Raw genomic sequence first — 17,454 nt, 5'->3', positions numbered from 1 at the left:
GGCTCACTGCAACTTCTGCCTCCCAGATTCAAGCAATTCTTGTATCGCAGCCTCCCAAGTAGCTGGGATTACAGACATGCACCACCATGCCTGGCTAATTTTTGTATTTTTTTTTCTTTTTTTTTTTATTATTATACTTTGAGTTCTAGGGTACATGTGCATAACGTGCAGGTTTGTTACATATGTATACTTGTGCCATGTTGGTGTGCTGCAGCCATCAACTCGTCAGCACCCATCAACTCATCATTTACATCATGAATGAACTTCCATTCACAATTGCTTCAAAGAGAATAAAATACCTAGGAATCCAACTTACAAGGGATGTAAAGGACCTCTTCAAGGAGAACTACAAACCACTGCTCAGTGAAATAAAAGAGGACACAAACAAATGGAAGAACATACCATGCTCATGGATAGGAAGAATCAATATCGTGATAATTTTTGTATTTTTAGTAGAGACAGGGTTTCACTATGTTGGCCAGGCTGGTCTCGAACTCCCGGCTTCAAGCAATCCACCTGCCTCAGCTTCCCAAAGTGTTGGAATTACAAGCATGAGCCACTGTGCCTGGCCTTCTCCTTGTAAATTCTTGAACACATTTATAACAGTTGTTTTTAGATCTTTGCCCATTAATTCCAGTAACTGGTCATCTCTAAGTCTGCTTTCACTGATTGTGCTTTCTTTAGATTTGGGGTCACATTTTCCTGCTTTTTTGCAGGCCTAATAACTTATTATTGTACTTCAAACATTGTCTATAACAGATTTTACTTTCTTTTGCTTATTTTCCTTTCTTTTGTCTGGTAGTTAGGGTCAGGGACTGGTCATTAAGATTCCTCCTAGAGTCAGGTTGAGCAGAAGCTGCTTTACTTAGACTGAGTTCACTGTGCTTAGTCCACCCACCCCACCACACTACCCTTTTTATTCTTTCAGAGTTTGAGCTGTGAAAATGATGAACTACAGTTTCAGATACCTTTGATTCACCTTTGGGTTGAACTCCAGCGCAGCTCCAAAGTCTATGTACCACAAGGATGCATGGGACCATGCAAATTTCCTCTGCTTTTCAGCTTCCATGAGCTGCTGCTTTCCTAGCAAAATTCTGGGTTGAGGGTAAAGAATCGCTAGACCAAGTGTTTGTTTTTCTGCTAGAAGTTCTTCACAATTCCAGTCCATCTGGCCATTTTTCTCATCCCTTCAAAGTGTCTCCATCTCTGTTAGGCCCATTCTTCTGTCCACCTGTCCTCAAAACCGGCACCTACCCCATGTGTGGAAGCTTTTGTGGATGTCGGCTTACCGAGAAAGAGCTCATCTCTCTGAAATCACTTCATTAATGTTACTTTCTTATGTATAGTGTTTTTCAGTAGCCCCATAAAACATCTGATTTTTACTTTGTTCAGATTCTTCAGTTTGTAACCATGGAGCAAAATTCTCTTGAATCTATCTACATTTTAACTAGGAGCCCTCCCAGTTGCTTTTCAGATCATTTGGGACAATGAAGTTGAATATTTCAGGACCCACTTACACAGAATTTCTCCGTAATAACTCTGGACTCTTATTGTATTTTTAGTTTTGGCAGTTTGTGGGGATTTTGCCTCTTGAAAATTTTTGACTGAAGATTATTCCTTCTTGGGTGTGTTTACATTTCTTCGGGTCTGTACTTACAAGACTAAACTATGAGTTGATTAAGATTTTTTGTTTGTTTGTTTGTTTTTCTGAGACAGGATCTCACTCTGTCACTCAGGTTGGAGTGCAGTGGCATGATCTTGGCTTACTGCAACCTCCACCTCCTTGGCTCAAGCAATCCTCCCGCTTCAGCCTCCCGAGTAGTTGGGACTATAGGCATGAGCCACCATTCCCGGCTAATTTTTGTATTTTTTGTAGAGATGGGGTTTCACCACGTTGCCCAGACTTGTCTTGAACTCCTGAGCTCAAGCAATCCACCCGCCTCGGCCTCCCAAAATGCTGAAATTACAGGCATGAGCCACTGTGATGCCATATTTTTCATATGAGAAGTGTGCAGCTAATACTCCAGCTTTATTATAACTACCTAATTGAATATTCTTTCTTGTTTCATGTAAATGCCTTTGTCGTAGAAAATGCTACTACGAGCAGCATTGTGGTTACTTTAATTCCATTGCCAAAACTTTTATATGGTTTCCTGTATTCTAAAGGGAAAGGTATATGCACTTGTCTTCTTTTTAAACTTTTCTTCTTATGAATCAGTAGCAGTATGAATAAATGTCAGAAGTTCTTATTAAGTGGTTAATGTTGATGCCTCTGTCTCAGCATTCTTGTTTTAGGTAATGATGATTAAGCAAACTTTGCCATGGAAATGCCAGAGTTAGAAAGAAATTGTATTTATTACTAACTAAAGAACCCATGATAATAACAATAATATTTATAAATAATCAACCTGTGCCAAGTTCACTAAATCCTTCCGTCTTAGAGATAAGGAAGGTAGTATGGCTTGGAAGTGGCAATGCCAGAGTTCAAAGCCCTTTTTCTCTACCGAAGTGGACATTGTCAATAACACTTAGTAAACAACCAAATTGTGTACTCTTTAGTTGAAGAAAATTGCAATCGAAAGGACATTTTAAAGGTAAATTTTCTTCAAGTTTAATTATTTAGTGAGGCTAAACAAAAGTGATTTTGTTGTTGCTTGGTAAGAAAGGGAATTTCTCTATTCTAACATTTCAGATTATGCTAAATATTGTTTATCAACTGAAGAACAAATCAACATAAAATATAATTTAAATTGATTCAGAGAAAATATTAAGCTGGAGTCCTGATTATTTAATAGACCCGTGGAATGTCATTTTATGCTAATGAAACTTGGTTGCAGAGAAAAACCAATGAGAATGTATGTGTTCCTGGGACCAGGAGACCCAGCAAGCTAAGGTCTGACCCTCCCTGGAGGAGACAGCCAGTGGGCAATGAAAACAGGAATGGAGTTCCCCTTTCTAGTAGTTGTTGGGTAAATTGAGAGAAGTAGAATCACAGCACACGCTGTGAGATTATGCCTCGTGTGAGTGTTTCAGGTTTATTTTTCTCTCATTGACTGCTTAGTCAGGCATAAGGACTAAGATGGGAAACTAGCTGCCACAGACCTACCATCTTATCCTTTACAGAATGTTTGTCTAAAGGGAAAGCAATTCTTCAGGATAAGTGAGTGAGGAGGACATAAGTCAGGCCAAGGCCTCTGTGCATTCAGCGAGTTTGGAAGTCTGCAAAAAATGAGAATAGGTGCAGGTTAACTACTTGATTGTGCCCATTTTCACCAGTCACGATTTGCCAGTCCATGTGCTGCTCTTTTGAAGGCACTTGAATTGTGTTTGACTTAAGGTGGTGATCCAAAGGAGCAGGGAGGGCCTATTTACCAGTGTGGAAGAGCACTCCCAATTTACTGAAGGAGAATCTGCAGAACAGAGTTGAAGCCTTGTCCTTCTGAAGGAAAAGGTCTTTCCAGGTCATCAAGCTGGCCTTTTACATGGTAGCTGGCTCTGAAGCCGATATCTTTGGCGCCTTCCTCTGGTGGCAACCTCATAGAGTGCTCCTGGGCCCCATTACTGCCTTGGTCCTCTCAGAGAATCTGAGCCAGTGTGGCTGGGCAGATCCATGTTCTCCACACTAGGCACACACACAATACAGATTCTGACTGAGGAAGAATATCAAGGATCACACGTCTGCCACAGTAGTGGAAGCATTTCCTCAGTGCAGCACCCCATATCCTCCAGCAACTGGAAGCAGTGAGGCAATGGGGGAAAAGATGGAGGCAAAAGGGTAGACAAGGCTTTAGGAAAAAAAAAAGCCCTGGATTAAAAGTCTAGTTGCATCAGTTACAAGGTATGTGACAATTTAAGCCTTGGTTTTCTCATCTGTAAAATGGGTCGATACCTGTAGAGCTGTTATGAGTACTGAATAAGACAGTGAACATAAAGCCCTCCTCTGTAATCTGGCACACAGCAGGTGTCCAGGAAATGTCAGCATGGGGCAGAACACAGAAGACCTTGGTTGCATATGTAAAGTGCCATATGTTGCTACATAACATTGTTATAAAGATGCTGGAGATACAGCAGACTGACAAGTCAAAGACAGCTAAGTAGCTCCCTTCTGTACCTCATTGCCTTTACGTGCCTGGCCCTCCGGCATGGAATGTGAAAAGCACAGATACTGCACAGCAGAGATGGATCCTTGGCAAAGGCTGGAGTAACAAGCTATGAATTGTTGACTGGGGACTAGGGTTGGACGGGACAAGCATGGAATAAAGGTGGCCAGAGGCACCTGCCAGAATGCCAGTTGTGTGTCACAGCAGAAGCAAAGCTGATAAATGACAGCCACAAGTAGCATAGAACCTCATTTTACCAACAACTTGAATCTTATTCCCTCATCATATCTTTTAGATTAAAAGATGTTTTTTGATTAATTAAGGTTCCCCTTCCTGTAAAGTTTCTAGCTCAACATCTAGTTAACCTAAAATGAAGTCAACTGAAAAATAATGGACAGGAAATTACATTAATGGCTCACCAATATCTAACAATCCCTTAGAAAGTAAGAGTTGGCTGCATAGAGATTCTTTTTGGAAAGGAGGTGGAATTGATGTCTTATAGCAAGTTTATTTGTTGTTTTGCTTAGTCAGGTTAAAAGTTTCTATTTCTGTGCATTAACCAGTGATTATGACAGATACTAATTCTGTAGACAGGCAGCCTGGACAGTTCTTTGGCTAGTCTTACCTAGGATCACTCCTGTGGCTGCAGTCATCTGAGTTCTACAGGACTAGGATGTCCAAGATGGCCTCTCTCCCATATCTGGCAGTGGGTGCTGGCTGTTGGCCAAGGCACCTTGGTCCATCTCTACATGGCCTTTTGTCCTCCAGCAGGCTAGACTGGGCTTCTGCACAGCAGGTATTCTCAGGGTTATAGAAGAGTGGTAATAGGGGGTTCAAAGCTTCTTAAGGCCTAAGCTCTGGAAATCACACAGTGACATGTTCCCCATATTCTACTGGCAAAGCAAGTCATAACTCAGCCAAGATTAAAGGGATGGAGAAAAAGACTCTACCAAGGTAGCCAGACAAGAAAGGCGCTAATGAAGAGACATTTCAAATTGGGGTAAAGGATTTTTTCATATAAAACAGCATGTGGTCATCTTATGCTGAGAACAGGGGTGAGGCATATGGGAAGAGGCAGGAAAACCTTCTGCATAGAGTCCTAGGAATAGCTGGGGCTTCCCTGCAAGTGCACTGGGCACTTCCCACCTTGAACATCTATTGTAGGACTAACACCATGCCATGCTGGGAAAATATGGTTTGTTCAGAGGACTGCAAAGCTTAGTCACTGCCCATCCTTGTCCATCCTACTCTCCCAACTGAAATAAGGAAACTATAGGGAGAGTCAATTTCTGAGTGGAAACATAAATTGAGTACTGCAACTAGATGGAGGTGGGAAGCCAAACTGATGTTACAATTTTTCCCTCACTCCCAAATATACATATTAATATAGTCAAACACAGTATCATCCCTTGAGGGCTGAGCGCTTCTGCTTTCTTTAAAGCAGATATTCTCAAATTCCACTCACTGGCTATTCCCAGTGGATTGTACGTTCTTATTGCTTGTAGAGCAATAGTGCCCATGTTTAGGTTTGACCTTAAAAAATTTTTTTTTGCAACAACCTATAACTTGTTCATGCTCTTTTATTTTTAAAGTATACCTATTCATTTGTTTTTCAAAAGCTGGTGAATTTTCTTTGTAAAGATATGGGTAAGCTTGAAGTACTCTGTCTAGCATAAATGGGTCACAAACTAGCAGGGCACAGGACTCCTACAGTATGTGCAATTTTTATGCTTATAGTATGGAAGCATGTTTGGTAACAAAACTAAACTTTAATAATACACTACTTAGCCCCATATAAAAATACTCCCTGGTAATAAAAATACTGTAACTGTGTAATAATCAATGCTATATTATCTACTCAAGTTCATTTTGTATTAAAGAGATCATATATTTTTTAAAGTTTTTTAAATACCTCAACAGCTTCACAATGTGAGACCTGTTCCTGCAGTGTGTACCATTAAACCTCTAAAGTCCAGAATTGTACCTTACACTGGGTAGGAATCCAGCACACACTTTGTGAGTGAAAGGATGGTAGTTATTACTATCATCTTGACAGCCAGGAACAGAGGTTGGTGGGTATCTGGAATCAGAATCAAACAATAACTAACAGGAATGATGCTACATCCATCCATCGAGACAATAATCATTCTGGGGTTTCTGTTGCAGTCTATGAAGAATGGAGAAGGCTAAAGTATTTTAGACTGCCCCAGAACTTTAGATTTAGAAAGAATCTTGGCAGTCAACTCCTCTTCACAGCCAGTTCATTGTTCCTCTCTAGGGTGCCATTGGAGAGGACACTCCCTGAACACTTATGAGTCAAGAAGCCCTCCTTTTCACCAGCCATTGGGTTCCTTTTTATTTTTTAAAAGTTTTCTTTACATTGAAATCTGCCTCCTTTAATTCCTACCTCTGGCCCTAAGTTCTGTATTTGGCACTAGATAGACAAAACCCATACTCTATTTTACACTCATTCAAATCATTGTATTTCCCCCACCGGTGAATATATTACCAAAGTTGGTTGAGTTTCATAATGCAAGCCCAAAGGGAAAATTATCTTGAATAATCATATGACAATATGTGGAAACTTTAGGGGCTGTGTATGCCACCTCATGGTTTTGAACTGTGTGGTTAAAGACATTGAGAGTTGACAGATTAGTCAGGGATTTGTCAAGAGTATGAATTACAAACTTTGAAATCTTGGTCAGTGAAAGTTCATTTTAGTGCATCTTGAAAATATGATCAAAGGTCTTTTCAGTACTGATTTGATGATGCTTAACCACAGTGTGTGAAGAATGAAGTTTTTCATTAGAAATTACTGATGTAATAATAGAGCACATTTTCAGGGAAGATGTATTGTTGGACTATTACAATTCATGCTCTTTCCCCACCATATCCCTACCTTCTATATATCCCCCATCCCCTATTTCCACCACCTTCCTTCTTGGGACCTCATTGAAAACCTGAAATGCTCTGAAAACCTGAAATAGCATTTTGGACTGCTGCAAAGGAAACTGATCTAGACAACATCAGTGCGGCTCAGAGATGACCACCCTGTGAGGGCAAAGGCGGGGCTGGTGTAAGTGATGTTGTTAAACCTGTAAAAATAAACCATGAAAGCCTAGGGATTTACTGTGATTTGGGGAGTGAAACAAATTTACCACTGGCTGAAAACTTGAAAAATGGAGTACAATGTGTAGTAGATTAGAAGAAAGGAAAGCCGTCCCTCTACCCTTGTGTAGTTTTAGAAAAACGATCTTATTATTTTGGTAGCTTTCTATTTTTCCTGAAAAAAAAAAAAAATGCACTGGCACCTAAGCCATGGAAAATGAAATAAAAATACACCAGTGCAGCTTCCAAAACACTGGCTTACATCTCCCTCTCCTATCCGCCGGGAATGTCTTATCCCTGCCTTCCAGTGGCTGCCAGAACCACCAAGGGCATCCGCGGCGTTCCTTGGCATTGGCGTTAACAGCAGATGGATTTTCCGCAGCAGCCGGGTGGAAGATGGCTAGCATTGGTCCGCCGTCTCACTGTACTGAATTTCAAGAATCATGGCCTACTGCCAGCCGGGTCCGAAGGCGCTAGTCTGGGGAGACTGGAGCAGGTCTCTACTGGTTCACCTGTTCTGAGACTCTTCCTGTTCAGTTGCCTCTGCGCGCCAGAGGGTGGCACCCCAGGCACTCCAGAGGTGGAGAGGTGGGGACGGCAGAGGAGGAAAAGAGAGACGAGCGGAGGGAAGGACTAGGGAGGGAAGGACCAAGGAGGGAACATTAATAAATTCTCAGACCTTGGTCTTGAGTTCCCGGCTAATTTGGGGGCAAAGCCGCCCCCACGTCCACGCCCACCCCCTTACAGAAAAAGCCTGGGTTTCCACTAGGCTAGGTGTCAGAGTTGGGAATGTCTAAAATAAAAAAGGCTTCCGAGGGTTATTCATGGCCAACAGTGTCCACAGGAGAATCCAAAGGGAAACTAGTTTCCGGGGCCGCTGTGTGTGCGGGTGCCTGGGGGTGGGCGGAAAGCCGCTGGCACTAACGGCTTGTAAGTGTGCCAACATCTGACCTGTCCCATTGTGTCGTGTTTTGCAGTTGCTGGATGTGTGCGACTCGGTGAAGGATGATGCCCTGAGGGTGATCCCCGCCTTTAACATTCCACACACCAACCTCCACGCACCAATCGCCGGAATCTCCAACCCGCGGTTCGCGTGGGCTTTCTACCCTGCGCCACTGCAGCCGCTGCCACGGGAAGGGGCGCGCTCCCAGCGGCCCAAGCTGGGAGCCAAGCTCTAACGGGTGTGGCGGGAAGTGTGGTGACCCGCCTGCAGCTGCCACGACGCTCGCTCCACTGACGCCCGGAGCTGTGGCCGAGGCCGGGGGGATTTTGGTGGCAAAGCGAAGGTCCCGCCGAGGCTGGCGAGGCGCGCCGCTGGCTGCTAGGAAACAGATCAAGACGGTCGCCTAGTGCGCTGGATCTCTGTGCCCTTTCCCTGAAACCCAGCCTGGCCTGACTGCAACCTCTCCCAACTTCTGTGCCCGATCCCCTAGACAATCAGGGTGGGCTCCCTGCTGCAAGCGCGCCCCACAGCCGGGTGCCGCCAAAGGTCTCCTGCTGTTAGCGGTGACTCACATTCCCAGTGATTTAGAAAAACTGTGGTGCCGAGTAAAAGAAAAGAAAAAGCAAACACTCTTAGACAAAAGAAAAAAGCTCCACTCTTTCCGTGAGCGGGCAAAAAGGTTCGGTTCAGCAAGTGATGCTTTTTCAGTGAATCAGACGCTCTGGGGCTCTGTAAGGAAACGCACGGACTGGGAGAAGGAAATGGGAGCCTAGAGTTTTGCTCTCGGCAAAACAAGAACTCGGCATGTCCTTCCAGGCCGGCGGTTTCCGTACAGCAAGACAAGGGGCGGAAAACATTTTTACCATCTGACGCTGTAATCTGTCCTTTAGAAGAGCATAGGTGAAAAGTTTAATAAATTAAGCGATGTGGAAGTCATTCTCGCTGCTTGCAGAGGGCGGGGAGGCGGGCCTGGGCAATTTCGGAACTAGGAAAGACCACGTCCGCACTGCCTGTGGTCCCGGGCAAGGGCCATGGATTTCCCATTTCTCAGATCCCAGCTGCCCGACTTCATTCTTGTTTCTTTCAGTCCAAATCGTCCTCCCTTCTCCCTCCCTCCACGTCTCTTGGCACCGCTCTGCCCGCGTCCACTGCGAGGGAGGTGACCTAAAACCCATGGGCCCATCTCTGCTTTCTCTGCGCTCTGGCCCAGTTCCGGGAGGACCTCCCGACGAACGGGAGAAGGCTGCAAGGGCTCGAGGCCCCCGACGCGGCCTGGGTCTTGGGGGACACATGAACCCGCCACCTCTGGCCAGCTTCCTTTTAGTGCCCCAAATAGGAGCACTTAGCCCGTTGCTTCCCCCCGACTCTCTTGTTTTTCAAAAAGTGTTCACAGGGTCGCGAGAGCGAGCGACGCGGGGGCGGCGAAGCTGCAAGGCTGCAAGGCTGCACAGGAACAGACGACAAGAAATAGGGTTTTCTTCTGCGTGGTTCTTTTCCGGTCCCTGTCTGAGTCGCCCGACCCCGCGGGGAGCGCGGAGCATTGCGGCGTTCGGCTACCTTCAGGCTCTCAGCCCGCGCAGCAGGTCGCGTTGCTTTTCCCCAGTTGCGACGCCGGACGGCCGAAGAGCAAAGTTCGTCCGCGGTAGGAGCTTCGAGGCCCCGTTAGGACAGATCTCCGGCCTCCGAGTCTACTTAGCCGTGTCCACGCCCGTGCCTTTTCCCTCTTGCAGCGAAATAACTGGGCGGGGCCCGACGCGCGTCCGCCAGCGACTCCGGGAACCCAAGGCCTCCTTCACCTCGCTCAGAATTCACCCGAAAATGCGCTGAGACTTTGGCCTGGGGTTGTGCTGTGTACCACTGACATTACAGAAGCGCTTATGAATTTAAAAACTGATCCAGGTGGCCGGACGGCGGGACAGCGCCTCCTCACTTGCTCCTCTACGACAAGGCCCCTTCCTTCTCCCCACAGGCTGCGCGGGTGGGTAGGGTGGTCCCTTTGCAGAGTTTCCTTAATCCATCTAGCCTGACCTCACCTTCGGGATGCTCCATTTCCCGATCCACCTCCCACACCCCCGCTGCAGTGGTCTAGAAGCCAGGGCTGGGGAACTGAGGCGCGCGAGGAGCAGACAGGAGGGCCGGGGTTGGGGGCACCAGCCACGTGTTGGGAGAGCAGACCCGGGTGCAGACTCGGAGGACCGGAGAGGCGGCGTGGAGTCTGGTCTCCTGGGAGGCAGAGAATGTGGTGCCGCGGACTCTAAGGAGGAAAGGGATTGGGGGGAGGGGGCGCACGGGGAGGAGGGACCGGGTATTTTGCGCTCCCGCACCGCGTCCCAAACTCAGCCGTTCTGCCTTCACTGGCCTCAGCTCGTCCAGGGACAGCTCCTACGAGGTAATCTGCGAGCCCAGCAAATCTTGGGGGTCCTAGCCGAATGTAGTGCGCAACGTTCTCTCACTTGGAGGCCGCCACTCACCTCACTTTTTTGTGTTTTTTTTCCTAAAAGGATTTTTTTTTTGAGTGCCTTTTTCATTTCCCTATTTTACCTGCTCTGCTGACATGCCTCCCGCCCTCACCCGGGAGGCGGCGAAGACGCCCACTGGGACCGCGCCTGGCCATTTTCTGGGCACGTCCTGCCCCCACGGGCTCTGTCTCTTAGGGAGACTGGGCGCGGAAGAAAAGCTGGAGAGCCCCTGCGGGGTGGCAGGAGGGGGGTGCCTGAGTCCCGCGAGAGGCCGGGGCGAGGAAGATGCGCAGCCTGCTGATCCGCGTCCCGCCCGGCGCCAGAGACCCTCAGAGCGAGGAGAGCTCAAAGACCTCGCCCCGCGCCTTCCCGACGACCGACCCAGTCCCCGCGCCTGCCCCAAAGCGGCTTAGAAACTCAGGGCACAGTGACGGCGCAGGGCACCTCCTGAGACTTTCCACCGCGGACCCGGCCAGCGGAGGCTGTGACCCGAGCGCCCCCTCTGTGCCGCGCACGCGGCGGCCGCCGCAGGGTTGGGGGAGGTGAGCGGGAGGCCAGGGTACACTTCGGGGTGGGGGATGGGTGCGCACATGGCCGCCAGCAGGCAGAGTCCCTCCGGTAAACACGCCAGGGACGGCGGCGCGCGCGGGAGGCAACCCAGCGGGGCCACCCCCGCCTTTACCTGTCCGAGCCTGCACGCGCCGGCGGCCGAGGCGCCGAGGAGGCGGAGCTTGCCAGCCCGCGCGCCGGGGCGGGACCTAGCGGGGGCGGGGTCCGCAGTGATTGGGCGCAGGAGCGGGGCCGCCAGCCAGAGCTGGGCTGCAAGGCAGCGCAGGTTTCACTTCGCTCTGCGCCGCCGCCGGGTCTGCAGTTTGTTGGAGGTCTGCGTCCAGCCCGCTGCCGCCGCCGCCACTGCCACCAGTCGATTCTTGCAGTCACCCTGCGAACCCTGCCACACTGCGATCGCATCATCGGGGTATTCGGTTTGCTGAGTTCTCGCCGCTACCGCCTCGGCGCCCTTCCTTTGGCCCTTGTTCCCCCAAATGTCTGACTCTGACTCTCGGACTGAAAAACGCAAGGTAAATACCTCCAAATCCCGCAGTGCGGGCCTGGCACCGATGGAAGACTAGCGCTGGAGCCCGAACGCCACCACCTACTGCCCGCTTCCCGTGCACGTGCGAGCGGAGACGCTTGCATCGGCCCCGCTTGTAGCCGGCGGGAGGTGGGGATCCGTGTGGGTCGGGTTCCCTCGGGCAGGTTCTCTTTAGAAAAAGGTCGTTCGCGCGGAACCTGCGGGCTCTTGGCCAAGTGCGACTTGGGCCGGGATGCTTCGCGCGGGCCTGGTGAAGGGTCGCACGTCCGGGGAGGAGGAGAGGCAAAGCGTGCTTTTCGGCACCGGCCTGGGAGCTGAGGACCGGCTCGTAGTACCGGGCTTTGCGCCCAGCCGGAAAGTCTCGCCGCCGGCTCCGGCGCCCCAACGGTAGCGGCCGCGCTGTGCGAGCGTGTTTCGCGTCTTGGTTTTTTTGGGCGCGCGGGCCTGTTGCGGAGGATTTGCGGAACTGCGGTGGTGATTTAACTGACGAGACAGGGCTTTTCCTTTTACTCATTCAGGCCAAGGTTTCGGGGCCGCTATTGCATTCGCTTTCTCAAGCGTACCTGAGGCCCCTGGTTGCTCTGCAGGAGTCTTGCGGACAGTGCCATCCACACGATCCACTGACAGCGAGAGATCTAAGTCCTCCCCTGACCACCTGGACCGCGCAGGGGACTAGCCGCGGCCAGCAGAACCTGCGCTGTCCCTGGGGCCGGGCTATCTTAGCGGCTCACGCGTGCCCGAGCACACCCGACCCGGTTCGCGGTGCAGGCTGGCGGCGCCGTGCCCTCTGGGACCTGTTGCCCCAGGGTTGGCGCTGCTGGTGGAGAGCCCGACGGACGCCAGGGCGGAGGATGTGGATTTACTCAATGGTCGGGGACGTGCGCGTCCGTGGCCGGGGTGGCTCTTCGGCTTTGACTCGTGTCTGCGGCGCACCAGGAGAAAGAGAGAGGAAGTTGTTGGAGGAGAATAATTGCCGCAGCCAGGGCGGTGACGGCAGTTGGGGTCTGCCCCCGACGGGCCAAAACAAGGACAAGTGGCGAGGACTGGGCCTGGTGATGGCCCTGCGGGTCCGGGCGCGGCGCAAGCCCTGCTTTGTCTCCAGGTGACTGGCTGTCCAGAGCGGCGTGAGCTGCTAAGGCTTGTGTCTGGAAGGAGCACAGGGATGGGCAAGGTAGTCGGGCCACCCGGTCCCCAAATCCTCCGGCGAAGCTGCCGCCGCCGCCACGACCACTGCCCAAGCTGCGCTCGGAGGCGAGTTTGTCAACAATCGCCTCGCCTTTGGCGGCCTGACCCGTAGGCGCCGCCCCCACCGCGGCTGCCGATTGGCTGCGGCGCGGAGCGACCGCGCGCGGACCAATTGGGAGCGCGGGCACCCGGCGCCAGCGGCGCGGGGAGGTCGGCGGTGCCGGCGGCGGCGGCGGGCGCAGAGCGCAAGGGGAGGAGCGGGAGGAGGCGGAGGATGTTCCCGGCGGCTGCGGCCGGGGCAGCGCGGGCCAGAGGCGCGGCGTGCGGAGCCCTCGGCTGCCCGGCGGAGCGCGGCGGCGGGCTGGCGGGAAGGCGCGGGCTCTGCGCTGCGCCGGGTACTCTGAACCCGAGTCCAGAGCTTTGTTTCCTGCGCTGCCTTCGTGGTGACGGTCGGGGGGCGCTGGGTCGGCGAAGGGCGCGGGCCAGACGCCCCGAGGCCCGGTCCCGGGCCCGGACGCTACGCTCTGAAGGGAAGGCGCGGACGTGAGTTTCGGCTTGATTGCCTTCTGAGGGGAGGGTCTGTGGGATGAAGGGGGTGCGCACCGGTGTCGCCTAGCCTGCGGACCTAGTTGGAGACTTTGCAGGGGTTGGCTTCTTTCCCCCCCATGTAGGGGTGTGCACCTAACGGTGCCGCTGCACCTCAGAGAAGTTCTGTTTGGTTCGGTGCGGCGCGCTGTAGGCGAGCGGGAGGGAGGAACCGCGGGAGGGAGGGACCACGGGCGGAGAGAGCGCCGGAGCCGGGCCGAGCCGCGCTGGAGTTACAAACTCTATTGTGACGCACTTACTACGACTGACGGCCGCTGCCAAACCTTCCCCAGACTTGCTGCCCTCAGCATTTTCGGCAAACAATGGGGCCGGAGCAGGGAACGCGGCCAGCCGCCTGCAATCGCTGCGTCTGCGCCCGCTCCTATGCTCCAGCGTCCTACCTAACGCCGGGAAGTCAGAGCCGCTGGGAGTTTCTGACTTATCCAAGTCCGTCCTGGGCAAAGAGCACACGCGAATAGACTTCAGATTAACTACTTTTCTGGAAACGCGCGTGTGTGTGCACCAGTTCCGCAAGCTGTTGACACTGTTACTGTATTTTGTTTGGGGGTACGAAGTTTAATCCCACCTTCTACCAAAAAAAAAAAAAATTATACCTTTATTATTTTAGGTGCAATTTTTTTATTTGGGAGATTGTCGGAAAAGTATAGAACATGAAGTATTTGGGATTAACCCTGAGAGCTGATTTATTCTTTTTTTTTTTTGCTTAAAATAATGTTAGTTTTTATTTTACTTGCAGAAAAAAAGACCAAATGGCAAAGCAACCTTCTGATGTAAGTTCTGAGTGTGACCGAGAAGGTAGACAATTGCAGCCTGCGGAGAGGCCTCCCCAGCTCAGACCTGGGGCCCCTACCTCCCTACAGACAGAGCCACAAGGTAATCCCGAAGGCAGTCACGGAAGTGAAGGGGACAGCTGCCCCCACGGCAGCCCTCAGGGCCCGCTGGCCCCACCGGCCAGCCCTGGCCCTTTTGCTACCAGATCCCCGCTTTTCATCTTTATGAGAAGATCCTCCCTGCTGTCTCGATCCTCCAGTGGGTATTTCTCTTTTGACACAGACAGGAGCCCAGCACCCATGAGTTGTGACAAATCAACACAAACCCCAAGTCCTCCTTGCCAGGCCTTCAACCACTATCTCAGTGCAATGGGTAAGCAATGCCTGGGTAAGAGGCAGTTGATGTGTGGATGGTTGAATCTGCTTGAAGGCTGTGTGTGGCATTTAAAATCCCCTTTTAAAATCCCGTAACTGATTTATTCTACGTTTTGGTGAGAACGGAGGATGTGTCAAACTATCAACCAACTTTTTTTTTTTTTGAGACGCGTCTTGCTCTGTCGCCCAGGCTGGAGTGCAGTGGTGCAATCTCAACTCACTGCAACCTCCACCTCCCGGGTTCAAGCAATTCTCTTGCCTCAGTCTCCCGAGTAGCTGGGACTACAGGCGCGTGCCACCACGCCCAGCTAATTTTTTGTATTTTTGGTAGAGATGGGGTTTCACTGTGTTAGTCATGATAGTCTCAATCTCCTGACCTTGTAATCTGTCTGTCTCAGCCTCCCAAAGTGCTGGGATTACAGACGTGAGCCACCACGCATGGCCCAAGCCAACATTTTTACAAAGTTACTAACTTTTGTGGCAGTGATGACTTGAGGTCCAAACATTAGCTCTCAGGTCTGCCTTCATTAAGCAAAAGTGTGTAACCACGACATGTTTTAACCACCAGGCTTTACATAGTAATGACATTGTGCTTGAAAGGGAACTCATCGTTTACAGAAAATAGCTTAATGATCAAAAGTGTAAAGAAAGATGACAATCATTTTTGAAAATGACGCTTTTAAAAAAATGAACGAGTTCGTGAAAGCGGGTACCAACATAGAACCATGAAAATGATTTGTTTTCTGCTTAAATTCCTCTTTGCACTTATTGCTCAGAGGGTTTGGACATAGTGCTAATCAGATTAGGTTGTCGGTTTTTATTTCAGGGATTAAAGGCAGTTGTAGGGTTTGAACCAAGAGTGGCTAACATAAATACCACAGAGGCCCGCAGCAAAATCATGGAAGGAACTGAGCTGGTGGAGACTGGCAAATTGGAGAGTATTTGCCCCTTCTATGTTTGGGCCACGCCTAATTGTGGCTGTGAGGACATGTGGTCTCAGGGTGGGTTTTCCTATATTGCAAGATAACCCAGGAATGCAAAATTAATGCCAGATATCCTGTTTCAACATTGACAGCTAATTTAGATTTTGAAAACATTGTACAAGCTGAAAAGAAACATCTGCAGGCTTGATGTGGCCCTTGAACCTCCAGCCTGTGACTTTGGGTGCATGCTTTGGGTAACCCTCGTGAGTGGCTGAGTCTGTGTTGATCAACTTGCTGTTTCCCACCAATGGAAAAGGTTCATGTCTTGATCAGTAGTCAATCACATTGACCATTCGTCCAGATTAGCTTGCCATACATGAACAAGATAGAAGTAAGTCAGTAGAGTTATCAATTAGGAAATCCAGTACAGAGTCTATTATTGTACTTCATGATGAAGGCTAACTTAACAAACCCATCAAAGTAGACACTGGAACAAAATGACATTTCTAAATACCATCTAGCTCTGTTTTCGTAGGCTGCAGTGAGGTAAATCGGGCAGGTGTTTGCCCGTGTTACAGAATTGGAAAGAACCTCAGAGTGGTGGTCACTTGTCAGAGGTTGGGCACACCTGTGAAGTGGTGGGCGGAAATGACAAACATCCCAGCAGCTACACATGTTGGCTGCATATCTCCTGCCAAATGCCAGGAGGTACTTTTTTAGGACCCCTCCTTAGGGAAAGGAGCTGGAAGTTTTATTATTGCTGTTACTACTACTCGTGAACTCATTTCGGCCTTAGAAGTTCTTGGTGCTTGTAGTTTTTGTTCTACTCACGAAAATACTCCCCCATATATGTGATCATTCTTGCTTACTATAACATCCTTGCTTACTAAATGAGTTAACAGGGCTTTATGGTGTGTATCCTGAAACACATGTACTTTAAAGACCTTCTGGAAGCTATTAGCTTTTCACACTTTCACAACAAAAGCTTCACACTTGCGGTTATTGAGCTATTTTCTCTAACCAGGTCCCTTTCAAGCAAAATGCATACATTGGTCTCTGTAGATGGTAGGTTAATGCATGGAAATAGTTTCTCCTTCCGTGGAACTGGGAATAGTGAGTGAAGTAGTGTATTTTTTAATGTAAAGACAGGCATGAATGCTTTTTTTGGTGATAAATACTATTTTACAAGCTAATTATAAGTTAAGCACTGTTACTTGAGATGAAAGATACAGGGCTTCAAAGATCATAATCTAAATAATTATGCACAGTTAATGGTTATACCTGTGAAGTAAAGTAGTGGATCCTGAGGTATAATTTTATAGTATTAACTACATTTCAGTAGATGGTGTGATGAAGAGTTTAATGCATAGGATTAACTAAGAAGTTACAAGGAGTTTGGTTTAAAGTTAATGTCCCGAGGTAAATTTTCAGTGTTAAGTTTTTGGGAGATTTGTTTTGGAAGAGGATGAGTTGTGGTTGGGGGAGGAAAGAACTTAGCCAGATGTGAGTTTCTTAAATTGAAGCATAAAATTTACAATTTGTGTAGTCCATAATTTTCTGTGGACATTCTACAGTCTTAGTTCATGCCTGAAGACCACTGAAATAATGCTGAGTTCATAAGTGGTTCTCTTGACATTGTTTAGTATTCTTTACTCAACCCTATCCATGAAGTTCTTCAATGAAGCTTTTGATAATTTATTGCAAAATACATTTTTCACAAAGAAGTCATTATGATTGGTTTGAACTAGTGGAACACAAATGTGAGGTTAAAAAGAGGTTCGCCTTAGCCAGGGGCTCCGTTAGCCACAAAGCAGTGTTTTGCTCAGCAACTTGGGTTAGATATCAGTGTGTCTTGAAGTTTTGTTTTTGCATCTTTGTTCTAATGAGAAAGT

At 49.2% G+C, this 17,454-nt stretch overlaps 2 protein-coding genes across 2 annotated transcripts in view; both read left to right on the top strand.

Moving 5' to 3' along the window:
• Positions 1 to 9,087, top strand: part of ACOXL (acyl-CoA oxidase like) — a 197,792-nt gene extending 188,705 nt beyond the window's left edge. The window contains exon 9 of the mRNA XM_073022719.1: positions 8,186 to 9,087. Coding sequence (XP_072878820.1) covers positions 8,186 to 8,386 — 201 coding nt within the window. The 3' untranslated portion in view covers positions 8,387 to 9,087. The remainder of the gene's footprint in view (positions 1 to 8,185) is intronic.
• A 4,095-nt stretch (positions 9,088 to 13,182) lies between these two features.
• Positions 13,183 to 17,454, top strand: part of BCL2L11 (BCL2 like 11) — a 30,665-nt gene continuing 26,393 nt past the window's right edge. The window contains 2 exon segments of the mRNA XM_008008368.3: positions 13,183 to 13,431; positions 14,231 to 14,637. Of these exon segments, the coding sequence (XP_008006559.3) occupies positions 14,244 to 14,637 (394 nt within the window). The 5' untranslated portion in view covers positions 13,183 to 13,431; positions 14,231 to 14,243.

The sequence above is a fragment of the Chlorocebus sabaeus genome, chromosome 14 (assembly GCF_047675955.1).
Source record: "Chlorocebus sabaeus isolate Y175 chromosome 14, mChlSab1.0.hap1, whole genome shotgun sequence".
In the NCBI taxonomy this organism is placed as follows: domain Eukaryota; kingdom Metazoa; phylum Chordata; class Mammalia; order Primates; family Cercopithecidae; genus Chlorocebus; species Chlorocebus sabaeus.
Note: the sequence above shows the minus strand (reverse complement) of the source record. Positions and strands in the feature narration are given on the sequence as shown.